Consider the following 25,351-nt stretch of genomic DNA (forward strand, 5'->3'; position numbering starts at 1 on the left):
GTTTCCCACTTACAAAAGGTCACACAGTAGCTCTGTAAGTCATTCTGGAGAAGAGTATCTACTCAACAGGTACAACAACAATACCAGCATATATTGTTAACAATAAACAATGGTAGCCGAACCATTTTAAAGAACTGCCCCTCCTTGCTCTTGTAAAATGCAAACTCTTTGTAGCCACTGTGTATAAAGTTGTCCAGCACTGATTTCCACAGTTGATGGAAATGTGGGAGGTCACTGCATGCCTGTTTTATCACGGCCTAATCTGAGAAAAAGCGCCGCATGGCTAAGGCCACCATCGAAGCTGCCGACAGAGGTGTGGGGAGTCTCAAGGCCGTTATGGGATAACAGAGAACAAAGGCGGATTATTGCCTCACTGAGGAGAGCTATTTGGAAGAGAACTGTAGAAACAGAAGAAGCATTAGTTGGATGGGGATACCTCTGTGTTTTCCTTGCCTATGTAACATTTCATAGCTGGGTGGTCTGATTGGTACAAGAGCTGTAAAGGTAGGGGGCGCTCTAAGTGTCAGTGGCTGTGTCCTTCCAGGGAGTGTTCTCAGTGACGTGTCCCAACCCCGACATCGTCCTAGTGGCACGCATCGAGAAGGTCCTGCAAGGGGGCATCACCCACTGTGCCGAGCCATACATGAAGAACTCCGACTCTGCCAAGGTATGGCAATGGAGAGCCAGTGATGACCGTGGCCTCTACATCAGTGAAAACCTTGAATAATTAACTACCAAAGCCATCAGTTGAGTTTCAGGGAGTCGCTAATATTAGATAAACATCAATTTGAACACCAGGTTTTCCAGTAGATGAAGCTGAACTGTTTTCCCTGCTGTCCATTTTTCTTGGGAGTTCAGGTTGCGCAGAAGGTTCTGAAGAATGCCAGACTGGCATGCAGCAGACTGGGCCAGTACCGGATGCCGTTTGCATGGGCAGCAAGGTAAGAAGGAGAAGATCAAATGCAGATCAGAGAGAGACTAGAGAAGACCTGTGACTGTAACTGTAGATGAGATTCTCCCAAAAGACATAGACAGGGCAGTGAGTAGAATGGTGGTTATTAATCCCAAGGGAACCCATGAGTAATATAAATAATTTGAATTCCTTTAGTGAAATTGCATAAATTGGTGCAATTTTAAGAAAAATTAATAAGCAACAAAATAATAGCCATGGTGTTTTATTGCCCTTAAAATTCAACTAGCATGCAACTAAAGCAAACATCGTCTAAGAGCAAACAGAAAAGCCATGCACATTTTCTACCGAGTTTATTAAACTGTGCACTGGCACAGAGTCTTAGTCAGCATTTTCCCCTGTAGGACCCATGCAGTTTGGGTAGGTCTGGCTTTTTTCAGCCAAGATAAAAACCTGGCAATCTTTCACCCATGGCCTTATTTATGAGGCGGGTTGCCTATGCCAGCTGTCTGCTTAATACATCTCAATCCGCTGTGGAAATGGCTGCATGTCCTCTATCCCAAAGGGGGCCCGAGATGTCACCGAGCTCTGTTTGTGTTTCCAGTGGTTCCACTGCGAGCTCACATCAGAGGAAACCCAGTCGCACTTAGCAGAAAGATGAACGGAGTGGAACTTTCGGAGGGGCCTTGCTGGGAAAGGCTGGTGCAAAGAGGATAAAATGTGCAACAGGTCTCTTCTTGTGCTCCTTCACAGGCCCCTGTTCAAAGACTCCTTGGGGACGCTGGACAGAGTCAGCCGCTTCTCCCCTATCTACCGGCAGGACAGCGGCAAGCTCTCGAACGAAGATATGCTGAAGCTCCTGACCGATTTCAGAAAGTTAGTCCGTCTCTGTCCTGTCGACCTTAAAGTACTTTCTCACTGAGCTGTTCCAAAGCATATTTAACAGTGACAAATAATTATGGTATAATGGGCAACACTCTCCTTGTCCGATTCATCAAGCTAATGTAGCTTAGGCTCTGTCAGAATTTTGACGTAATTTTCCTGAGGCAAAGTGAAACATTCTGTTATTAACACCCAGATTTTATACTCCTGTTTTTTTAGCCTGTTTCTGCAAATTTAGCAGATAATGTTTCCCCACTTTCTGGTCTCTGCACTAGCTTAGTGTGGGCCAGTGGTTCAGGGTAAAACATATTAATAGCATTTTCTTCTTGTTTCTAGGCCTGAAAAGATGGCCAAGCTCCCTGTAATCTTAGGGAATCTAGACATAACCATTGAAGGCGTTGCCCTGGACATTACGAGTAAGCGCTCCAAAATCCGAAGCATGCTGAAAACACACATTTTTCTCCAAATAGGAATGCTTCTCATTGGTGCTCTTCCCTCCCCCCACCCTCATAGATTGCGTGACTTCATCCTACATCCCAGTCAGGCAGTTTGACAACAACAGGATAGCCGAGGTCATCTTCGAGGTGGAAGAGTTTGTGCCATGCATACCCAAGTTCTCCCAGCCCTTCACTGTGTACAACAACCACCTCTATGTGTATCCGCGATACCTGAAGTACGATGGCCAGAAGGCGTTTGCCAAGGTTCGAACACTGGTTTGAGTTCCGTTGATGTTGATACCTGTGATGAAGATACCGTCTTCAGCTGACACATGCTCTCTATGGCGTCTTCGTGACAGGAATTCGTTCTTAGATGCAAAAATAGACTTGTAGAGTTTCATGGCTCTAACTTGTCTTCAGCCATTCTGAATGGGAAGGATTTTAGGTGTTTGTCTATCTAAGTTGAACGTTAGCATCATTGAAGTCACTAGTCAGATTAACTTCTTGAAAGGGGCATGTAAAATGATTGGTCATTGTAGACTGTTACAGGCATGTGTCCCTCCCCAGGCAAGGAACATCACTGTCTGCATTGAGTTTAAGGACTCTGATGAGGAGGAGGCTCAGGCACTGAAGGTAATCTCTTGGTCACATGACCCCGAGCAGGCCCACCGGGGCAGTCTCTATCAGTCTGTCTTCCATGCTCTATGACTGAATGTTGTCTGGTGTCCCTGCAGTGCATCTACGGGCGACCAGGGGGACCCCTGTTTACCCAGAGTGCCTTCACAGCCGTCCTGCATCACCAGCAGAACCCAGAATTTTACGACGAGGTGAGAATAGATACTTTCTATTCAGAGAAGCACATTTAACCAGTATGGACAATATGGCCTTTGTCCACCATTTTGTATGTTGGGGCCAGCTCCTTGCTCACTGCTCTCGCCCCTTTCTCCCCCAGATTAAGATGGAGCTGCCCACTCAGCTCCACGAAAAGCATCACTTGTTCTTTACCTTTTACCATGTGGGCTGTGACAACAACAACAAAGCCAGCACGAAGAGGAAGGAGGCAGTAGAGAGTCAAGGTGGGACTCCTGGTGTCACGCACCCCCACGAGCTGCAGGGCGATCCCGACTCTTCCTCCTACCGGAAGACAGCTAGGAGGGGGGCAGATACGACGTTGTTCGGTAAACAGAAGTACTGGAAATATCTCACTTCTGCTCTTTCTTATTGACCTTCCTGACTCTACCTTCTCCTGGAGCAAAGACTCAGGCTTAGAAATCATGATGTCAGTTCTAGATCTTTCTGTGACTGGCTTCTCTGTCCCATGCTCCTAGTTGGCTACGCCTGGCTACCCCTGCTGAGGGATGGCAGAGTGGTCACAAACGAGCAGCACATCCAGGTGTCGGCCACTTTACCCGCGGGGTATCTGGGCTGCCAGGAGAGTATTGGCAAGGTAAGCAACATCGTGTTTATATCAGGGCTCGGTAATCACCTCTTGTTATTGTCAAATTAATTCCTTGGAAGATTTTGAAATCATTTGGGTGATGAGGATTTTGTGAGCGTTGTTATTTGGTGTGACCCAACTGTAGTGTTTTATGAAGTTATATAAATGTGTGTTATATATATATATATATAAAAATAACATATGCATCTTTTTGTTAAATGTGAGCCTACTGTACCTGTGTAATAATCTCCGATATCAGTCTGCTGCAGTTACATATGACTATTCCTGTTCATCCATGACAGAATCCTGGCCCTGAAATTAAATGGGTTGATGGAGGGAAGCCACTGTTTAAAGTTTCTACTCACCTTGTCTCCACTGTCTACGCTCAGGTGAGAGGCCAGTAGGTGTATACTTAAAATGACATGTTTGGAAATTTTGAATGACGTTTGTGAAGTGTTCATCTGTTTTTGTTGCCTTAATTTGTCATCTCCTTAGGACCAGCATCTACACAACTTCTTCCAGCAGTGTCAGAACATGCATTCTGCAGCCCAGCCACCGGAGGAGGAGCTCATCAAATACCTGAAGGTGAGGAGAGACGGCAGGTCACCACACACTAACCCCAGGCCCCTACACCACCAGCTGTCGCACCATCCGCGCATCTCCAGGTGTTTGGGAAGCCTCAGGGTTCTTACTCGTCCTGGAAAATCTGGAAAATAGTCAACCAATTTTCCAGTCATGGAAAACATATGGAAATTAAGAGAACGTAAAGTCTCCTGGAAAATCTTGTACTGTCTTTGAAAAATATTTCAATAAACGAATAGTATTGCCATATGAAGTTCTGAATATATTTTTACACAAGTCCAGTATGACAGCTCCCACAGAGATCTAAGTCATGAGTGCAGGAACATCCATCCATCTTCTGACCAATTATCCTGAATGAGCTTGCATGTGTTGACAGAGCCTCTTCCCAGGCAGCGCAAGGCACAAAGCCGGGGTATACCTTGGACAGGATGCCAGTTAGAGGGGCAAAATTAATAAATACGGCATTTCCTCCTGCAGAGCCTGCATGCCATGGAAGGTCACGTGACGATCAACTTCCTGCCCACAATACTGAACCAGCTGTTCCGAGTGCTCACCAGTGCCAATGTCGTGGACGTGGCGCTCAACATCACCAGGCAGGGGGTCACTAAGTGGCTGACAGTATGGTGGTGCTGGTGTTTATCAAACTTTAGTGAAGTGCAGTCCCATTAGTGTTTCTCAAAGTGCAGTAAAGTACAGTTTTATATGTTTTGCCTGGACTTCCCTGTCTGACTTCGGACCTGTGGCTGTTTCCAGAGTGATGATTCACGTCGTCACCCTTTGCCACGAGGAGGGCCTGGAACACTACCTGCGCTCCTATGTGAAGGTAAGGCTCGTCTTTCTCCTGCTCCGACCCACGCCAAGGACGGCTCTCCGAAGTCTGACATCCTCCCACGCTGGAGTTTTTAACATAGCCCTGTCCTCTGCTCCGCAGTATGTGTTTAAAATGGAACCATACTCCAAGGCCTGCGAGAGGACAGTGCACGAGGAGCTGGCTAAAGCCATGACCGCCATCCTCAGAGCTGCCGATTTCCTGACCAGCAGCAAGCTGCTCAAGGTGCCCTTCTACAGCTCAGCTCTCAGACCGCTGCCGCTCACCCTCTTAAAAGTGTCTAACTCCCATTTCTTTTCTTTTTTTTTTTAGTATTCCTGGTTTTTTTTTGAGGTTCTAGTGAAGTCCGTGGCACAGTACTTGATAGAATGCTCTAAAGTAAGGGTAAGTAAAAGAACCCGTGATCTATTTCTGTTATAAATGCATCAAATCTCCACACAGGAACGTTTCCAAAATTATGAAGCTCTACTACAACTACTGCTGTTCTCGGAGTGCCCCCCCCCCCCACCCAGCCACCCACCCCTGCCTCAAGGCTGTACAATCGGGCTGTGATGGAAGACAGTTAGGTCCTCGTTTGAAGGCTGACAGGCTGCCTGCAGTTGCCGATGGTCCTGTAACAATCTATTTGCTGTTGCCCTCTCCTTCTTTAGCTGGCCAGGAAACAGCGATTCCCAGTCTCCTTCCACAGCATTGTGGAGACGCTGATCATGATGACGATGCCCCACATCACGCAGCGGTGGAGGGAGAGCCCGGACGCAGCACGTAATGCCAATCACAGCCTGGCCGTCTTTATCAAGGTAGAGGTCTCGCCCACTGCCGTGTCGTTGTATTGCTGGTGGCATGTGGCTGTGATGATCAATGTCGATAAGTTTTCATTGTAGTACTGCGTGATTTCTGCCCATTTGTCCTGGGTAATGGGATTTTTTCATTTTAATCTTATACCTCATGTTTTCATAGCGCTGCTTCACCTTCATGGACAGGGGCTTTGTGCTTAAGCAGATCAACACCTATATGAGCTGCTTTGGGCCAGGAGACCCTAAGGTACGTCCAGTCTTGTGTGTTAATGACCCAGATAAGTGTGTTTCATCCCCATTTTGGTGTGTTACGTTGTTATTGTAAATGTATTGTGTTATCTTTATGTTAGAGTGTGTACGTGTGTGTAGATTAGATTTATATTACATTGTGGGGACCAAATGTCCCCCACGATGTGATTAAAAACCTGTTATTTTGACGTTGTGAGGACTTTTTTTCAGGTCCCCACGAAGATCAATGAATGCAATAAAAAAAAAAACTAAAAATGCCCAAAGTCTCGTATTTTGTTTGGTTACCTATGGTTAAGGTTAGGACTGGGTCGGGGTTAAGGTAGTTATGTTGGGATTAGAGTTTTCCCCATAGAAATGAATGGAGAGTCCCCACAAAGATATAATTACAAACCTGTATGTGTGTGTGTAGGTGTGGGTATGTGTGTGTATGTGTGTCCACACATCCATGTTAAATATACATTTTCTTCCACAACTTGACCTCGACACGTCACCTGATCTGGCTGAGCAAACACAAGGGATGGTTCTCCTGGCTCGCAGAACCTAAAATCAGTTTCTTTTTCAGATTCTCTACGAGTTTAAGTTTGAGTTCCTGCAAGTTGTATGCAACCATGAGCACTACATTCCCTTAAATTTGCCCATACCGTTTGGAAACAGCCGAATCCAGAAGTTTCAAGGTATATCCCTCCTCACTTTGCAGATAAGATCATTCAAACGTATCTTTTCTATTCATCTGTAATTGCCTCCAGGAGGTAGTGTGTGGGAATGTTTGGTTAGTCTTGCCTGATCTGATACTGGACCATAGCAATGAGCTTCACTGGCTTGGGACAGTAAGTATCTGTGAGAGGATGCTGGCTGTGCAGAAGATGTGCTGTTGTAAACAGTGAATGTTGGGGTCAATGAACTGAGAACTTAAGTACTGTAGTAGTGAATATAATTATAGTGTAATCTCTGTGCCCTTTAGCAGCGTCTGGCTTCCTGCCGTCTCAGCTTGACGACCTTTAACTGTCACATTTCTCTCTCTGTCTGCTTTTATTACTCTTTCCCATCTTTGTGAATTAGCCCCACTTTTCCCTGAGTTGGAGTCACACGATACTCCTGTAGGTAGGTGCAAAGTGTGCTGCCTGGCGTTTTTGGTGCAATGCAATAAGCACTTTGAAATCGCATCTGAGATCTGAGGGCCGGAATGAATGAGTTCTGGAGACACCATTGCCCGCGGTGTGTTGAATGAATGACTTGTCCCCTTTTATTTTATGAATGTTGTTTCATGCATCGATAAAATCTGTCACGTGGACTGTAGCTGGCCTGTAATTTGTTGATGCTGGCTGTAGTTCTCTCATTTGACTGTGTTTTTTATATCCACTCGTGTTTTTCATGTCACTGTGTGTACAGTCATGCGCTACATAATGATGTTTCGGTCAACGACGGTCAACATATACAACAGTGGTCCCATAAGATTAAAACGGAGCTGAAAAATTCCTATAGCTTGGCAATGTTATAGCCATTGTAATGTTGTAACGTTGTAGCATAACGCATCGCTCATGTTTATGTGGTGATACTGGTGTAAACAAACCTGCGCTGCCAGTAAAAGTTTAACATATGCAGTTATGTAGAGTACATACTATTTGATAATGAAAATAAACAATTGTTGCTGTATTGTGTATTTACTTATTGTACTTTATATTGTTATTTGAGCTATACCAAATAGCTCAGGTGTGTCTAGTACCATCGTAAGTGCACGCTATGATGTTCACACAATGACGAAATCGCCTAATGACGCATTTTTCAGGATGTGACCCTGCCATTAAGTGACGCATGCAGGGGCATTGCTAAATATTTTGGGCTGCATGAAAGAATATCATATTGGGCCCCCCAATCCAGTTATTTTCCAAATTTTAGCACCCTTGTTACTCCAGGGCCCTTGGAATTGTCCTAACTCCTCCTCCCAAGATGTATCCTGGATGCATGACTGTATTAGGTTAAAATTGGTGATTTGATGATTTTGCAGTAAAGATTCGTTGTGGCTCTGTATATTCCTGGAGATTTTCTCAGCCGAAGACATTTGGCAAAACTCATCTTCTTGAAAGCTTGAAATTTTTTGTTTTTACGGTAGATATATCAGTTTGAAAATAGGCAGTTAGACCAGTGCTTGATCAATTTCAGTATCGGCCCATTTTTTTGTGTATACAGTTATGTCCATTGATCACTCATTAGATGACTGTCGCAATAACTCTGCATTCTGTGTGCATTCTGTATAATCAGTGGTTGGATGTTTGGGTCACTGGACACCAGGATTTCTCTGAAAAATTCCGAGTTACGACATTCACTTGTCTTAAGTTGCCGAAAAAGTAGCATTGATTCCTGGTGACCATAGGTCTTCTGCCCATTCGAGGATCACTAAGATTATCACCTACTGACCATTTTATATCCACCCTGTAAATGGGGAGTAACTTGATACAGACTTAATGCAGATTTAACAGTTCTATACAGATTTTCTATACGGATGTACTATACAGATTCTTTGTCAGACTCTGGTAGTAACATTACGTTGGATAATTCTGGCATCTTGAATAAATCGATGCTACACCATGGATGTGAGGTCAGTGAAAATATTCAGTGCGCACAAAGCCTTATTCTGTTTCCGTGGGCTCGTTATGCAAGAAACAGGAGAAAACACTCTGCCAGTTTACGCAAGACCAATCTTTTGGGAGGGTGGTTAATTTATTTTGTTTGTGTTCATGGTCGTAGATGTTTTATGGGAGCAAAAAAATTCATAATTATGATTGTGAAATCGGCTTGTTTTTCATTTTGAGTCTCATTGTCAGAGGCACGCCCCAGAAATATCCCTTGAAATGTAAAGCATGAAGCGTAATTTGTAAAGCATGAAAATTGCTTGACTTTGACTGTTGTCTTGGATGTTACTTGCATGAGTCAGTAACATAGAAAGGTCACTTTTTCAAATTTAAGTTCCAGAGTCTGATTTGGGGAAGTAGTGTGGGGCTAGAGTTCGCGGAGCTAGAGACCCAGAACTCTTTGATGCTCGGGCCAAGCAGTATGTCTCTGAAATGGACCTCTCCCTCCTCTGTTCCCTCATCCTCCCCTCCCCTCCCAGACCTGCAGCTGGACTACTCCCTAACGGACGACTTCTGCCGGAACCATTTCCTGGTGGGGCTCCTCCTGCGGGAGGTAGGTGGAGCCTTGCAGGAGTGCCGGGAGATCCGCCAGGTGGCCATCCACGTGCTCAAGAGCCTGCTGGTCAAGCATACCTTCGACGACCGTTATGCCTCCAAGGTAGAAATCCACCCAACAACGTTTTAAGTAGCAAGAGTGGTAGTATTTAAGGATATTGGCTGGAATTGACCGTGTGGGACCCTGGTGTAGCAACCTCAAACAAGATACTTATACTGCACTGGTCTTGGTAATATCTCTAGATATGTAAAATTATAAATCACTTTTTGGACCAAGTACCACTTCGGAACAAACCAAAGTAGCCAAGTACCATAAAAAAATAATCATTTTCAGTGCACACAACAGCTTACCAGTGTTCTCACATGCCATCATTTTAGATTAAACCATTGACTATCTGTGATTGGAATTCAGTAATTTCTCTCTTTAGAGCTGCCCTCCCGTAACACTTTATTTGCTACTGAAATTTGACATTTCTATAACTGACCTTGGAACAACAGAAGGTGCAGCCAGACTCGAGCTGGGTGTCTCTGGGCTCTCTGGATCATCCGCTGTCTTTCAGATGCAGCAGTCCAGACTGGTCACCCTTTACCTGCCTCTCTTCGGCCTGCTCCAGGAGAACGTCCACAGACTTAATGTGAGGGACGTGTCCCCCTTCTCCATCAGCCAGTCAAACAATGTAAGAGTGCCCTCTAGTGGCGGCCGCAGAATCGCGACATGAACAATCGCAACCCTTGTGTGACCCTTGGTTCTTCTCATAAAACAAGAATGGGAGGGATGAGCTTCTTCTGCCCAATGCAATTGCAACTCCACAGAGGCCAGGAAGCAGCTTGGACAACAGCAACAGCGTGCATAGGGAGGTGTTTGGGGCCATCTCTGGATCAGGTAAGCATGAGCATGGTCAGCAGAAATCACCGAACCCGGAGAAAACGTGTTTAATCAGTGTGTCAGTGCTGCAAAGCAAAGTGCCTGGTTTCATCAGTAACTATCAAGTTGAATTAATCAATGTTGCTCTGAAGTCAAAGTAAGATAATGCTATGAAAAGGTTCACTGCATTACAATCGAAAGGTCCCTGGGTCTGGGCCTCAGTTAGCCTTGCTGTAGTACTCTTGAGCAATGTATTTAAGCAGGTGACAGAGGTTATCCCCCCCCCCCCCCCCCACAGTTTCCCCACACACCCCCTCGACGCCCAACCCCACTTCGGTGTTCCATTCTGACTCCCGTGGCTCCCTCGTCAGCTCAGACTCCAGCAACAGCCTCATGGAGAGGACCAGTGAGAAGACCAACTCGCTGGACAAGGTAACTACCTTCCCTTGGTGGGAAGGTGACCCCCCCCCCCCCCCATTGCACTTTAACTCGTCGCACACAGTCAGCAAAACATCATGGTGTACAGCAGTGTTTCTCAAACCAGTCCTGGAGGGCCCTCAGACGGTCCAGGGAATTGGGACAGAGCGACAATGTGGACCGTCTGGGGGGATCCCGAGGCCGAGTTTGAGAAACACTTGTGTAGAGCAGGAGCCCCCAACTATTCTTCCCTGAGGGTCAAATTCCATCTGCAGCACAAAGGTCCAAAAAAATGGGAGGGGGCATCAATCACGATTGAATGTCACTTCAGTTTGGCGTACGCCAGTTGGTGACCATTTGTCTAGAGTGAATGGTGTGGCTACCTGGAGAAGCCTGTGCTTTATTTTGCCTGGGGAGCTGTGGTTTTGGCACAGTATTACTGCAGATAACAGGGCGCTAAGGTTACAGCACTGGGTGCATTATGGGAAAGATGGATGTGCCGTACCTGTGACCGTTTGTCCTTTGTCACTGAAGCACCATAAAGGGAAGCCACTCAGAACATGGGTCCCTACAGACCAGCGGGTCTGTGTCCCGCCACGGGCCAGAACGCAGAGCGCCCTTGCGGTCCCACCTGTACTCTAACCTCACTCCTGCCCCCCCTCTCCTCCCGCCTCCACTGGCAGAGGGAGCGCATCACCCGGAGACACTCGGCCTTCGTGATGCCGCTCGTCCCCGAGGTCGAGGACCCAGCCACGCCCACACGCACCAAGCGCACCACCCTGGAGTTGCCAGAAAATATTGTGCATGATGGCTTTTTGCTCCAAGTATAACATTTTTATTCAATGTTCAGTCCAACACCCAGTTCCCTTCTTTGTCTTGAAGTCTGTATGAGAATGATGTGGTTCTGTGTGTGCATACGTGTATGTGGATGCAGGTGTGCATATGATTGTCAGTGTGCCCATAGCCCCACCCACTATTCACCACCAGATTACATCATTGCCTTGTTGGTGGTTGGTGCCTCCCCTCGCTTCCTTACTTATCATAATCACCTGATTAAAATCTGTCCTGTACAAAGTGAGACAGTTCTCATGTAGCCTCGCCATGGAAACACCCCATCCCCCCTCTTCCTCAGGCGCCCTCCCAGCTGCCATCTCTCTCTGTATAGGCTTCACCCAGCTAAAGGCTCTCCATGAACGTGACGCTGCTCTTCTTGGCTGGTCTGCTAACACACTAAACACACTGAATGCCTCCTCTTTCAGATGCCGTCAGCTTCCCTGTGTGCCATTAGGTTATCCATGAGCTTCTGACCATACGTGTTTGTAAACAGCAATACGAGCACTTCGGTTGGAGCTGGGCTGGGGTCCTGACTCTCTTCCCCCCAACTTTATAGGGCCAGCATAGCACCATTCTGCGCTGTGACAAGCTGGATCAGGCTGAAATCAAGAGCCTTCTCATGTGTTTCCTGCATGTGATGAGGAGCATGTCAGCAGGTAAGTCCTCGTTCGCACTGGAACACAGCTTGCTGACATGTGCTGGCTGGCCACGCCCCCACGCATAAGAGTCACAGCTGGGTTCTGTCTTGTCACCTGGGTCTGACCCCCTCGTGTCTCCCTCAGATGCTCTCTTTGCGTACTGGAACAAGTCCAGCCAGGCTGAGCTGATGGACTTCTTTACACTTGTAGAGTGAGTCTGGCACTCCGACAACATTCCCGCTTTAACACGGTCTGAGAATTTGACCGATCTGACCACAGCCCCGGGAATCATGGGGCTTATCAAACTGCGCCGTTGCAGTTTGAACGTTTAAGCACTTCCAGCTCCCTCTATCAATGCCTCATCCGAATATGAACACTTGAATTCTGCAAGAAAGTTCTAAATCTGTCTTCGTGTTTCTTAAAAGACCAATGCAGATTTTCTGTTTGCAGACTGTGTCTGTATCAGTTCAGGTACATGGGGAAGAGATACATTGCCAGGTAAGGTCGTTCTCACTGGGAATTCTTTGAGTACCGTATGTCAGCTAAAGGGTTAAACTTATATGCACTACTAGAAACACTGTCGTTTGAAAACATTCCTCTTAATAAGCTAAGCAAAAAAGTGTAATTGTCTCAAAATAGATGTGTGGATGTGTTTTTTAGTAGCCAATGCAGAATTCTGCTCCAATATAGACAAACACACACACACACACACTCTTCTGTCTGACAGGGGTCTGTTGCGGGCTCTGTGTCACCTGGCGGTTCTGGGTCACCACTCTCCTTAATCCCATTCACTTCTCTTTCATTCTTTTGGCACTCGAATGCTGGCAAGTTTAATGCGCTAAAAATTAAAAGTGAGACCCGGCTCCCAGCCTCTTCTGCTTGGGTAAGACCTGGGGGCCACCGGCTCAGCCTCCTGCCCCCCCTGAGAGCATGACCACTTCCTCCTGCCCTCACGCCGAAGATTCATGCCGTCACACAACGGAGCATCGCGGAGTTTCTGTCATGGATCCTGCTACCTTCACGGGCATGACTGACAGAGACCCCCACCTCCCCCACCCCTTAGTATGACCGCGCTTGATGAAGCTGAACCCTAACTGTCTGCATGTGCATCCATTGGAGTCCTAGACTAACGTTGCATCATCTAAAAAATACCTAAAAACATCTGAAGGACAGTTTCCTTTCCCCCTCATGTAATTTTAGGCAGTGTGCCCCACCCGTCCGTCCCACATGTTCTTCTAACGCGCTTGCTAACCCTGCCGTGTCCCGTTTCCTCGTCAGGAACCAGGAAGGGCTGGCCTCCCTAGCACAGGATCGCAGGTTTCAGACTCTGCCTGTGTCCCGTAACAGGGCGGGGATGGTGCATGGTCGCTTACAGAACCTCAGCAACCTGGATAACACTTACACTTTTAACCACAGTAAGTCCACCCCCATGCTCCCCACTCTTGAAGCACCATTTACTATTTCTCATCCTCTTCCTTGCCACGCTCTTCTCATCTCTGCCCGCCATGCCCGGTTTGACCGCTGCCCGCACCTATTCCCAGGTTGGGTCTTTGGGTGTTTACTAGGGTAACAAACAGCAAAATTTCTGTACAGGGGACATTTCAGCCTGAATGAGGGTTTCCATCCAAAGGAACTGATTTAATAACAGTACTTTGTAATGTGTACTGAAGTACCTAACCCAAATTAATTTAGTGTGCATTATTGGTAAGCTGGTATTCTTTGCTATAAAATCTACAGTTTCTACCAAGTTAATTGGAAACTGAAGGACTGAAAGGTGAAATAAGAACACATCTCCTGCTGGACATTTCATATGATTTTGAACATCATATTATGACCATCATCCAGTCTTTCTTTGCCACACCAAAATATTCATGTGTTTAGGGTTAGAACAACAAGTACCAACAAGATCCAGGATGTAGTAGAATTTCCTTTTGGGTGGGTGGTTTAAATTTAGCATTGATTTGGGGTTTTTGAGTTCCTCAACTAACATAACAAAGGTAATCCCCAGGAATTCAATAAAGAGAATGTGTCTGCAGTTTGGGCTGGTCTAAGACATTTTGCCACTTATTTGAACTGGCTTTCTCTGTGTTTTCAGTGTAAGAAAGATTTCAAGTGTTCTTGGAATTTCTGTAGACCATGGTAAGAGTGGAGCAGGCTGGAACCTTCACGAGCTGCGACGAGCCCGTTAGTCTTAGCAGCATGGCGTACCATCTGGGAATGTGCCTCTTAATCTTCTGTCTCCCCATCTGCCTTCATGCGTCTCTCTCTGATATTTACCCCCTTTTGACCACTATCTAGTGATGGGAGGCTTTGAAAACCATGATGGGTGAGATTACTGTGTCCTGTCACTTACTAACTTCCCACTGATTATTTTGCTGGTTTCCGGTGGGTGAAACTGGGCAGTGTTTATACAGGGTGCAGCCATCCCACCCTAGGCAAGCTACTGAGCCTTGTTTCTCCCATCACTATGGTCACTGCTCGTCTTAAACTATATTTCCAAGCATTTATATTTACTCTAAATGCCTTCAGACTGGCTTCTGGCTTCAGGCACACCATTAGTAGCGAGAATAACTGTGCTGCTAGTTAAACTTGGTAACCATGACAGCCTGTCTTTCCTGTATAAAGAGACTGGATGGGGTGCTGTCACGATGAGGGGTGGGTGCAGACCCTCAGCAGTGTCCTGTTGTGTGTCCCCCCACAGTCTACAGTCACTCAGATGCTGACGTCCTGAACCAGTCTCTGCTAGAGGGGAGCATTGCTACCGAGGTCTGCCTCACCGTGCTGGACAACCTCAACATCTTCATTACAGCGTTCAAGGTGCACTGCCCCCCCTTCCACCACCACCCCCAAGCCTACCTCAGTTCTGTCTCTTACCAATGGGCCAGCATGGGGCTCTGAATGTTCTGGAAATAAGCAATGCCTGAGGCCAGGGGCAAGGCTCCCAGTTACTTGCTGCTGTTCCTTTAGGTTCAATCCTGAATTTAGTGATTATGTTCATAAATCCTCTAGACAGATGGAGAAAGTTAGGATGATTCCAAGGGCCCTTGAGTGACAGGTACTTGAATACATTTTGGAACATATTTAGATTGGTCTGGATTGGGGGCAAATGTAACATGCTGTCATGGGCTCCAAAATCTCTAGCCACATCCCTGCCTTTAGATGAGTAGTTTCAACCACTGTTGAACTAGCGATCCCCAAATGAATATCGAGATGGGGACTTCCTACCATGGATGTACGAGCCAATAAGTAAGAAATAAGGACCTGAGGGAAGAAAGGGAGCAGAGCTTGCTGGGTCACTCCCCTAGCAGTAAATGTGCAAATATTAATGCACAAAGCAAAGCTGATTAATAATGATCAAAACAATCAAGTACTGACCGCTTAGTTTTGTAATTTTTTTTCTCCCCTTTCACTCTTCCTGTGAGCTGGGTTTGTTCCTGTCCTGTCAACTGCTGTCCTAACGGGCCGCCTTGCTTCCGCAGGCCCAGCTATGTGCCGACTATGGCCACAACCCCCTGATGAAGAAGGTGTTCGAGGTTTACCTCTGCTTCCTCCAGATCAACCAGTCAGAGACTGCCCTCAGGCAGATCTTTGACTCGCTACGTACTTTGATCTTCAAGGTGAGAGCCTCTCAGGGAGCCTCAGAGCATGTTGAGACTGGATTTCGGGTGAGGCGAGGTTGGTTCAGTAGGTGGTTCCCAAAGCTTCAGGAAAGCCTTTTAAAAGTCAAGGATCTCTTGCCAGCTTTGCGAGAGTGTTTACGTGGCGTTTGCGGTGATGCTCTGTCCGGCCTCTCTCCACATCCTCCCCACCAGTTCCCGTGTGCATTCTTCGACGGACGCGCCGACATGTGTGCCTCCCTCTGCTACGAGGTCCTGAAATGCTGCCACTCCAAGCTCAGCGCCATCCGTGGAGATGCTGCCCGCTTGCTCTACATCCTCATGAGGAGCAATTTCGACTACACGGGCCGCAAGTGTTTCGTGCGCACGCACCTGCAGGTAGGAGGGGGTGGGGGCTCCCTGCCTTCAGCATGAGCCTGTCGCTGGGTGTCATGTCGATCGGCTTGGTACCAACCATTGGCTGCTCGGCTGGCACAGGTGGTGATTGCAGTGAGTCAGCTGATCGCCGATGTCATCGGGGTTGGGGGAACTCGCTTCCAGCAGTCTCTCTCCATCATCAACAACTGTGCCAACAGCGACCGAACCATAAAGGTCAGTGACTCATTCATTTTACATTTTATGAGGTCTGTAATATTGTGCAGCTTTTCATCACCAAGTACATAACTCCATGCTGTGAAACCACAATGAATGAAATATAGTAGCAGAACATGGCCAACACTGTAACTACCCTAGAGGTCACAGAGGTTATGGCTTTCTACACTAAGCACTGTTTAAAAATGCAAATCCAAGCTAAGTTTGCTTGCTTTGATTTGTATGTGTTATTTTGTTAGTGCTAAGTCCCTCACCACATTTAGTGCCCTTTAGAATTATTGGCACCCTTGGTAATGACGAGTGAAAGGGGCTGTGAAAAAATGTTCCCTTCTAGGAAGCTTTATTACAGTTCTGCTTGTTTCATTCTTCTTAATTATTGCACTAAAAGTGGATTTTGGCATTTTCAGGTGTTCAGCTATTTTTTTATAGCTATTGCTGATTTATGAAGGTCAGCACGGTATTATCCCACCTCATTTGTGTATTCGCTGCTCTTACCCATTGATGAATGACTTATGGAGTTTGGCCAATGTCTCACTTCATATTTAAACTCCAGTTAAACAGGACGCCATGGGTGAATGTTTGAGTTCCTAAACATTCAGGTGAAGATAACAAAGTAAAATATAACTTGCAATATGCTTTGCTAAGGATTCTTTTGCATCCTTTTGCACATGTTTTTCAGTATGAGATTATGCTAATTCACTACAAGCACATTTTTTCACAACCTTTTACTCAGGTTCGCAGAGCGTGCCAGTAAATCTAGAGGTCATTATACCTGTTAAGTCCTTGATAGGAATAGATGTGTAAGTACGACGCTGAATGTACCAGTCACAATGACCCATCACATCTTTCACCTGACACCTCAGTACACGGCCTTCCCGTCGGACGTGAAGGACCTGACCAAGCGTATCCGCACGGTGCTAATGGCCACCGAGCAGATGAAGGAACACGAGCACGACCCCGAAATGCTGGTGGACCTGCAGTACAGTCTGGCCAAGTCCTACGCCAGCACACCAGAGCTGCGCAAGACCTGGCTGGACAGCATGGCCCGCATCCATGTCAAGAATGGCGACCTCTCTGAGGTCAGTGTGTCCCCCTCTCTCCCCCCCCCTCCCCTCACTGTCCAGGTTTCCTTACTTTTCACCACCTGAACACCAAACCCTGTCTGTTTGTAATGCAGGCAGCCATGTGCTATGTGCACGTTGCGGCATTGGTGGCTGAGTACCTTCAGAGGAAAGGTGCGTACAGACTCAGCTCTGACATGAACTTGCAGCCGATGGCCACCAGGTGGCACTTTGACACTTTCTTGTTGTTGCTGCATGGGGATGCGGCAGCACTCACTCACATGGCTGTCCGTGTCACAGGCATGTTCAGGCTGGGCTGCTCAGCGTTCCGTGTGGTCACGCCCAACATTGACGAGGAGGCGTTTATGATGGAGGACGTGGGCATGCAAGACGTCCACTTCAACGAGGTGCGGTCATGATTTTTTTGGATCCAGAGAATTTCATAGTGGTTGACAATTTCACCACCTCCCCCTAGTGGCCATTGTACACAAACACTGTTCCTGCCTGTAGGATGTGCTGTTGGAGCTGGTTGAGGAGTGTGCGACCGGCCTGTGGAAGGCCGAGCGCTACGAGTTGATCTCCAACATCTCCAAGCTCATCATCCCCATTTACGAGAGGCGGAGGGACTTTCAGGTACTAGGAAGTCTTCAGTGGAGCTTACATATGCACACTGCTCGCAGACTGATTAAGAGGTGGTCAACCCTAGGCCTTTACAGTTTGCTGCTCTTACAGTCATGATCCATGAAGCACAGATGGACATTTATAAAGGTCTTCACCATCACTGATGGTCAATCTATGTGTGTGTGTGCATCGTGTAGAAACTGGCTCACCTTTACGACATCCTGCATCGCGCCTACAGCAAAGCCGCAGAAGTCATGCACACAGGAAAGAGGTTGCTGGGAACCTACTTCAGGGTGGCCTTCTTCGGTCAGGTGAGGCAGTGCTGCGCGGGGGTGGCTGTGGTCCAGGGCCAGTGACCAGGGCCAGTGACCAGGGCCTTCCCAAAAGGCCACAGGAACACGCACTTTAGGAGTAACAACCTGGGCACAGACGGGCTTGAACTTTATGGCTTTTCTGTATGTGTGCCAACTCCTTCAACTAAGATGCCTGTAGGAGGCGCTTAGCTGTAATTTGGTAGAATTTCCTGATTTGTTTTCTTTGGTTAACAGCTCACCTGTGCATGCATGAGGAAATCCTTTCTGATATAATAAAAGATGCATAAGTGCGTCTGACTTTCCCTACAGTCAGCCTTTAATTTAATGCAATCTTTCTGCTTCTTTTTCCCACCGTTAAAGGCAGCGGTAAGTTGGAGTCCAGGCTTCTGTTGTCCTTTCATTATTTGTTCGGAGTGTGACGCTCCGCTTGGCTTGTTACGGGCCTCCCAGGGACTGTGATTGGCCAGTGCTGCAGGCGGGAGTCGATGCCTTTAGCGTGGCTCCACCCTGCTTTGTGTTTGTGCACACGGCTGTAGTGGATGTGTCACTTTGTGCGAGAGTTTATGCGTGATACATACGAAAAGGTATTAAGAGGCGAATTCAAACCCCATTAAACTGCTTGTGCATGAAACAGAAACATATATAATTAAAATGTAAAATGTGAAATGTAAACAAATAAGTATTATTGGCACATTTTTATCATCTTCTGTAGTGTAGCTTTAGTTCTGTTACTGTTGATGGTGATTTTTACAATACTTTTGAATATTGCATGGAGCTTCATGAACGGTGCTCGTCGCCATCCTGCGTGTTTGTCACACTTAATGCCTTGCGCGTCTCCCGTGTGTGTCAGTGCTGCGGGGTCTGTTGTCAAGTTGTTATCGGTACTGGGAATGACTAACTGCTGTTCTGTTTGTGTCCCTGGCGCATAGCAGTACCAGTTCACAGACACTGACACTGAGGTAAATGCAGGGTGAATAAGTCAGCAGTGCCGAGATCCCGGCTGCAGCCTGAGCTCTAGTTTGTTTGTTCATCTGTCTGGCTGTTTCATTCGCCCGTTTTTGCTCTGATCGCTGTAGTTAGAACATAGAAAGTCACTCCCCATCACCTCCATCCAGCTCATCCCTGACACTTGGCATCTGTCTGTGGAGGTGCCTCCTTCACATATTCATGTTTTCTTTTAATTTTTATTATGTTTAACATTATTTATTTTTGTTTGACTGTTTTTTCGTTAATTAACCATGGAAACTTTAAAAACCCTCGTGCATGGTGAACATGGTGAAATTGTGTCAGGCTAACGAGAGAGGAATATAATATGCACTTAATGCACTGTAAAAATCTACATATTTGTGAATGTGCTTTGTAGGGATTCTTTGAAGATGAAGATAGCAAGGAGTACATCTACAAGGAGCCTAAATTCACCCCCCTACCCGTAATCTCCCAAAGACTTTGCAAGCTCTACTCTGACAAGTTTGGCGCAGAAAATGTGAAGATGATCCAGGACTCCAGCAGGGTAAGGAAACCATCCCACCCCCCCAACCTCCACCTAGCCACCCTGCCTGCCCCCGTCTGCAACAGGGTGTAACCCCTGCAGCACATATGAAGTACATTGTTTTCTGTTTTTTTTACAGTCATTGAAAGTATTAATCTGACGTTGGTCTGCCACCTAAACATTGAATCAGTTACACATTTTTGCTTGAAGACTTAATTTAAAATTAATAACCTGAATCTCATGAAGGAGAAAAAAATGGGAGTTGAATCTCTATACTACTGGGTCACCAACACAAGATCATACATATAAAAAAGCTTTTGCTTTATAAAATATTATAACATGCAGAATAGAATGTTCTGAATGTATAAAATTATTAATGTTACATTGGATGTATAAACCAATTAACGTTACATGATTAAACTCAGTACTGATTTAATAGTCATCCAAAGCTACTAATGTCTCTCACAGGTCAACCCGAAGGATCTGGACCCGAAGTTTGCCTACATCCAGGTCACCCACGTGACCCCCTTCCTGGAGGAGAAGGAGCTGGCCGAGAGGAAGACGGACTTCGAGAGGAACCACAACATCCAGCGCTTTGTCTTTGAGACGCCCTTCACCACCTCGGGCAAGAAGCAGGGCTTGGTGGAGGAGCAGTGCAAGCGGCGAACCGTCCTGACCAGTACGTGCTGCCCGGGGGGGCAAACCAACGTGATGAACCAGTTGGAAGACAATCCCTAAGCTTAGCACATTTAGCTGGACTTATTAGTCGCTCAGGCAGGTCAGAAATCTAGAAGTTTACCCCTTGTTTTGCCTCCCTTCCCGGCAGCCACGCACTGCTTCCCGTATGTGAAGAAACGCATCGCAGTGATATACGAGCAGCACATGGACCTGAGCCCCATCGAGGTGGCCATCGACGAGATGAGCGCCAAGGTGCAAGAGCTGAGGCAGCTGTGCGCAGCCAGTGAGGTGGACATGATCCGGCTGCAACTCAAGTTGCAGGGCAGCGTCAGTGTGCAGGTGGGCGATGGCCACCACCCCAGGAACATGCACACACACACAGACATCTGTTAGAACACGCATCCACATACGCATCTGGTTGCTGTCATCTCTCTCCTCCAGGTGAATGCTGGTCCACTAGCCTATGCCAGAGCATTCCTGGATGACGCCAACAGCAAGAAGTACCCCGACACCAAGGTCAAGCAGCTCAAGGAGGTCTTCAGGTCAGACCTGTGCTTGAGCTCTGGTTTTGAGGGAAAATGGGGCACTGGAAAGTTGGTGGGACATGGTTGTCTCACGGTACCCTCCGATTGTGCATAGGCAATTTGTGGAGGCCTGCGGCCATGGCCTATCCGTCAACGAGCGGCTGATCAAGGAGGACCAGCACGAGTACCATGACGAGATGAAGGCTAGCTACCGGGACCTGGTCAAGGAGCTGTCTACTATCATGCGTGAGCCGGTAGGGCTGGGGAGTGGGCGCTGGGGCTCGCTGCCCATGATTGATAAATGACCTGTTTGACCAGGTGATGCATAGCATCAATTCAGCCTTGACACCAGTCTTCGTCCCCTACCAGTGTATATCAGTCTTAGTGCTCCACCAGTGTATACCAGCCTTAGACCTCCATCGGTATATAGCAGTTTTGGTTAACTGTTCTTCTCCACTGGTGTGCACCAGTCTTAGTCCTTCACCAGTGCATACCAGTCTTAGTTAACTGTCCTTCTCCACTCATGTATACCAGTGGAAAAACCTTTGCACTCCAAGTCCAAATTTTTGATTAAAGCTTAATTCACACCCCAGTGTGGACTTTCCTCCTTACGCTGTTTCTCTTTGGATTTGGCTATATTTATCCGATTTATAAATATTACACCACAGGATACTGTGGCCTCGAAAGAAAGCACAACGTAAAATGTCCAGAACCCACATGGATTTGTTGTCTGGTCAAAATAAAAAAGTGTCCACTTTCTTAGGATCTGGTGCCTCCCCATGTGCATTTTTTTTATCTGCCATTCAATAAAATCGTTACTGAACCTGATGCAGTTTATTAATCTATACCTGCGAAAATCTGCAATATGAGACAAAATGGAGTCGTCAAGCAGTGAAGATAATGTTATGGTCCTCACACTTCTACTTAGCAGCAAATAAAGAGAAAATACTGGGTCCATGTGATCCTGAGGTGCCATCAAGAGCAGGGAGAATTTCACCTGCTGATAAAGGAGCTGTGGAAATATCCCAGACTTTCAAGGTGTATTTCAGAATGGCAGCGGTCCAGTTTGATACACTGCTAATAATACTGAGTTTAATAGCCAATCCAAACTGCCAGGAAAAGTGCACTCTAGGCGATGGGTGTGCAAAGGCCCTTAGTACTCCACTGGTGTACACCAGTCTTAGTGTGTCTCAGTCCGAGTTTACGGTCTTAAGAAGCTGGCATTAATAATTGTGCAATTGTAGTATATCTGGACAAATACAAGTGTCATTCCTCTCTGCCGCCTCCTACAGATCAGCCCAGTGGAGGATGGGGTCAGGACCCCCCTGCCTGACTCTCTGCACATCTTCAACGCCATCAGCGGCACGCCCACTGGGGCGTCCATCCAGGGCATCCCTAACTCGTCCTCTGTGGTCTGAGGCAACCTCGGACCCCTCTCCCACAGCCGGCTTTGTGTCACGGGTGGAGAATGTTTATTATAGTTTTCTATGCTGCTTCATTCTGACTCACTTTTCACACCCATTCTGATGGTCCAGTGACCTCCGTCACACAGAATGCAGAGAAGCCTTCCCGTGTGCGATGTGTAGGGTGATACTCATCCAAGCCGACAAGGAGGAGAATGGCAGAGAGCAGAATAAAGTCATTGAAGAGAGGGGTAGAATAGATTCATGTCTACGTTCGTGATCCTTGGCTGGATCGGTTAGGGGGGTATGTACTGATCCCTGTGGATACACTCCATCCCAACTGGAACTCAAAGGCGGCAACATCAACACCACACATGCATGGACTCCCGGCTGTCGGCTGAGTTCCCGCATTTTCCACGTTCGTCCTGTTTTTGTATGTAAAGTGTTGCGATGTCCAGGGGGTCAGGCGCGTAAGGGAGGGAGTTGACCACTTTAGACTCTGAAAAGAAACTAGTTTGTCACAAAAACAATATAGATGTATATCTTTCTGTAAATGAAGAGACCTTATATTTGTAGGCAGATCTTATTTTACAGGGTGGGTGCTTCTTGGAAGGTGCCATGAGCAGGCCAAGGTGTGCAGACCGGCGTGGCACCCGCTGAGTGTTCCTGTACATAAACCGAGTGCAATATCAGTCTTGGCGAGGCGTCTTGCTGTGCTCTTACATTGTGAAGGTGTTGTCTGTCTGATCAGGATGTAGGAGCAAAGCAAGCGCATGCTTGGGGGAGCCGAATGTAATATGAAGCTTTTATCATTTTAATGTGTGTTTTATATTTGGGACATATAGGGTCTTTTGTTTTTATTTAACAAAGTCACAGTTCTGCTGTATTTAAATGGGAATGTTCCATAACACTTTTCTTTTAAATAAAATCCTCTAATGTCTCTGCTTTCGCTTGTGCTTTTTCTTTCTGAAGTTTGCCAAACACGAGACCTTGTGATTGGATTGTACAGTATATTTAGCTGTGAAATATATTTAAATATATATTGAAATGAATATTAACATCTATAATAATTTTAGAAAAAATTTACACTAAAGTAAATAGGAAACTAATCTTTGAGTGATAAATACGGCAGGATAACATAATCTTGGCATTAGTGAGAGAGTATTTTATGTTCTCCATCTGTTTCGAAAATGAAAATATATACATAGACCATGGCTGCACTTGGCATACACAAGTCAGAAACAATGCTGACACGAAGGCAACAGATGGCAGGCAGTCCCATCCAAGGGACCAGCAATGTGCCTTTTTAAAAGCTTGCTACTATGTCGTAGGGGCCTTGATATTCTCTTCAGATTCTTTCTTTCAGTTTCTCTGTTCAGCCTGCTTTCACGTACTTTCACGGTCATTGTGAGCCCATGCTGCAGGCCGCCTTCCTCCAACAGACGGTGAGCCCTACTCAGGTCACTGTACTGGTTCCACTTGGGGAGAATGTGTTGAAGCTACTGATTTGGGATAACCATATGGATGGTTACATGAGTTCTGTCTTCAGCAAGCCTTGCGTTGTCATATGATGTACTGAAATCAGAGACAGGCTGTTGCAGAAGCTGCTTGCTGGTTTGGCAGGACTGGCCTCGAGGTGCTGATGGAGTGTTTCTCCCTGGGTGCTACAGACGCCCCTGGTTTTGATCAGCGTGACTCTGGAATTGATTCAGATCAGCGTGAGTCGAGAGGTTGGCCTGGAGGCAGCGAGATGGTAGCGAAAACGGAGAGCTGCGAGTAAAGCTTGATTCACACCCCAGTGTGGACTTTCCTCCTTACGCTGTTTCTCTTTGGGTTTGGCTATATTTATCCGATTTATAAATATTACACCGCAGGATACTGTGGCCTCGAAAGAAAGCACAACGTAAAATGTCCAGAACAAACATGGATTTTTTTTCTGGCCAAAATAAAAAAGTGTCCACTTTCTTAGGATCTGGTGCCTCCCCATGTGCATTTTTTTTTTTAAATCTGCCATCCAATAAAAATTACGCACATAAACCTTGCACACTGAGTCTGATGCATTTTATTATTCCATAATTGCGAAATTTGCAATATGAGACTAAATGGAGTCATCAAACAGTGAGGATAATGTTATGGTCCTCACACTTCCTCTTAGCGGGACAATAAAGAGAAAATACTGGGTCCATCCGATTCCGATTACCATCAAGAGCAGGGAGAATTCTTAGCATTTGCTGCCTCCCCATGATGTGATCTAAGTGAAGCATGTCTGACCGCATGGGTCCAAGCCCTATTGCTGATGGGTAACGTCAGTCACCCACAACTGGGAGGTTCAGAGGTGACAAAAGGCCTCAGGTTTGTTGGGTGGGTTCAACCGAATCTGGCTGTCTCCCGGTTCCCTGCTCTGGGCCCGGCACTGGACGGCACCTCTCCCCAATCCTGCTACATTTCACCTTATAGGCTGCCATTGTTGAGTCACGTTGACCTATGAGAAAGACTTTTTCCAAGATGTGAAGAAAACTTGAAAAAGAGTTAATTATGGTTGTGTCAAAAGCCGTAACCGTAAACGGAACTGAGCAGCAAGTATTTAGACACACAGGCAGGTTATAGTGGACAAAACTGGTCCAAAATATGTCTTTGGAACCTTGTTTGGTTAACAGCTTTCAGAGGAGGACTTGTGAGGGTCGTCGGATCAAAACTGACAATGATTTGATGCCACACCCATTTTCAGCAGGGCAGGAACGCGCTACAGGCTGACCTTCATGCTGTTTATGGGCAGAATTTGCACCGTTCTCAGTGTGACAGCTCTTCACTGGGCGTGCCAGGTTTGTACCCAGGCGTCTCACATGCACACTGTCCTTGAAGTGCTTTTTTGTGATGACTTTCTTTTATAAAACCTATAATGAAGTACATGCTAGCGCACAGTAGCCCTCTCAAAAATCGTGTCAGTGTCTTTTTGTGAACATTTCTGTACATCACGAGCTCCACTGCAGAAA

General features: G+C 46.6%; 1 protein-coding gene across 21 annotated transcripts in view; it reads left to right on the forward strand.

Moving 5' to 3' along the window:
- LOC125709713 (dedicator of cytokinesis protein 9-like) overlaps positions 1-23,298 on the forward strand; it is a 72,456-nt gene extending 49,158 nt beyond the window's left edge. For 3 of the 21 annotated variants that reach the window (XM_048978426.1, XM_048978424.1, XM_048978428.1), the window contains exons 13-54: positions 545-667; positions 859-941; positions 1,664-1,786; positions 2,129-2,208; positions 2,306-2,493; positions 2,797-2,862; positions 2,964-3,056; positions 3,182-3,407; positions 3,558-3,676; positions 3,970-4,056; positions 4,163-4,252; positions 4,727-4,842; positions 5,003-5,072; positions 5,181-5,303; positions 5,391-5,462; positions 5,729-5,875; positions 6,036-6,119; positions 6,684-6,795; positions 7,181-7,222; positions 9,231-9,409; positions 9,867-9,983; positions 10,072-10,189; positions 10,470-10,603; positions 11,272-11,412; positions 11,979-12,078; positions 12,205-12,271; positions 12,511-12,558; positions 13,339-13,475; positions 14,762-14,877; positions 15,540-15,677; positions 15,873-16,055; positions 16,155-16,268; positions 17,132-17,347; positions 17,446-17,736; positions 17,840-17,962; positions 18,148-18,261; positions 19,628-19,774; positions 20,222-20,432; positions 20,580-20,770; positions 20,873-20,973; positions 21,071-21,209; positions 22,248-23,298. In XM_048978426.1, the coding sequence (XP_048834383.1) occupies positions 545-667; positions 859-941; positions 1,664-1,786; positions 2,129-2,208; positions 2,306-2,493; positions 2,797-2,862; positions 2,964-3,056; positions 3,182-3,407; positions 3,558-3,676; positions 3,970-4,056; positions 4,163-4,252; positions 4,727-4,842; positions 5,003-5,072; positions 5,181-5,303; positions 5,391-5,462; positions 5,729-5,875; positions 6,036-6,119; positions 6,684-6,795; positions 7,181-7,222; positions 9,231-9,409; positions 9,867-9,983; positions 10,072-10,189; positions 10,470-10,603; positions 11,272-11,412; positions 11,979-12,078; positions 12,205-12,271; positions 12,511-12,558; positions 13,339-13,475; positions 14,762-14,877; positions 15,540-15,677; positions 15,873-16,055; positions 16,155-16,268; positions 17,132-17,347; positions 17,446-17,736; positions 17,840-17,962; positions 18,148-18,261; positions 19,628-19,774; positions 20,222-20,432; positions 20,580-20,770; positions 20,873-20,973; positions 21,071-21,209; positions 22,248-22,373 (5,295 nt within the window). In that variant the 3' untranslated portion in view covers positions 22,374-23,298. Of the gene's footprint in view, positions 1-544; positions 668-858; positions 942-1,663; positions 1,787-2,128; positions 2,209-2,305; positions 2,494-2,796; positions 2,863-2,963; positions 3,057-3,181; positions 3,408-3,557; positions 3,677-3,969; positions 4,057-4,162; positions 4,253-4,726; positions 4,843-5,002; positions 5,073-5,180; positions 5,304-5,390; positions 5,463-5,728; positions 5,876-6,035; positions 6,120-6,683; positions 6,796-7,180; positions 7,223-9,230; positions 9,410-9,866; positions 9,984-10,071; positions 10,190-10,469; positions 10,604-11,271; positions 11,413-11,978; positions 12,079-12,204; positions 12,272-12,510; positions 12,559-13,338; positions 13,476-14,155; positions 14,200-14,761; positions 14,878-15,539; positions 15,678-15,872; positions 16,056-16,154; positions 16,269-17,131; positions 17,348-17,445; positions 17,737-17,839; positions 17,963-18,147; positions 18,262-19,627; positions 19,775-20,221; positions 20,433-20,579; positions 20,771-20,872; positions 20,974-21,070; positions 21,210-22,247 lie in introns of all 21 variants that reach the window. The other 18 variants (XM_048978441.1, XM_048978444.1, XM_048978442.1 and 15 more) reach the window with 16 other exon arrangements.
- Positions 23,299-25,351: the final 2,053 nt, after the last annotated feature.

The sequence above is a fragment of the Brienomyrus brachyistius genome, chromosome 16 (assembly GCF_023856365.1).
Source record: "Brienomyrus brachyistius isolate T26 chromosome 16, BBRACH_0.4, whole genome shotgun sequence".
Classification (NCBI taxonomy): Eukaryota; Metazoa; Chordata; class Actinopteri; order Osteoglossiformes; family Mormyridae; genus Brienomyrus; species Brienomyrus brachyistius.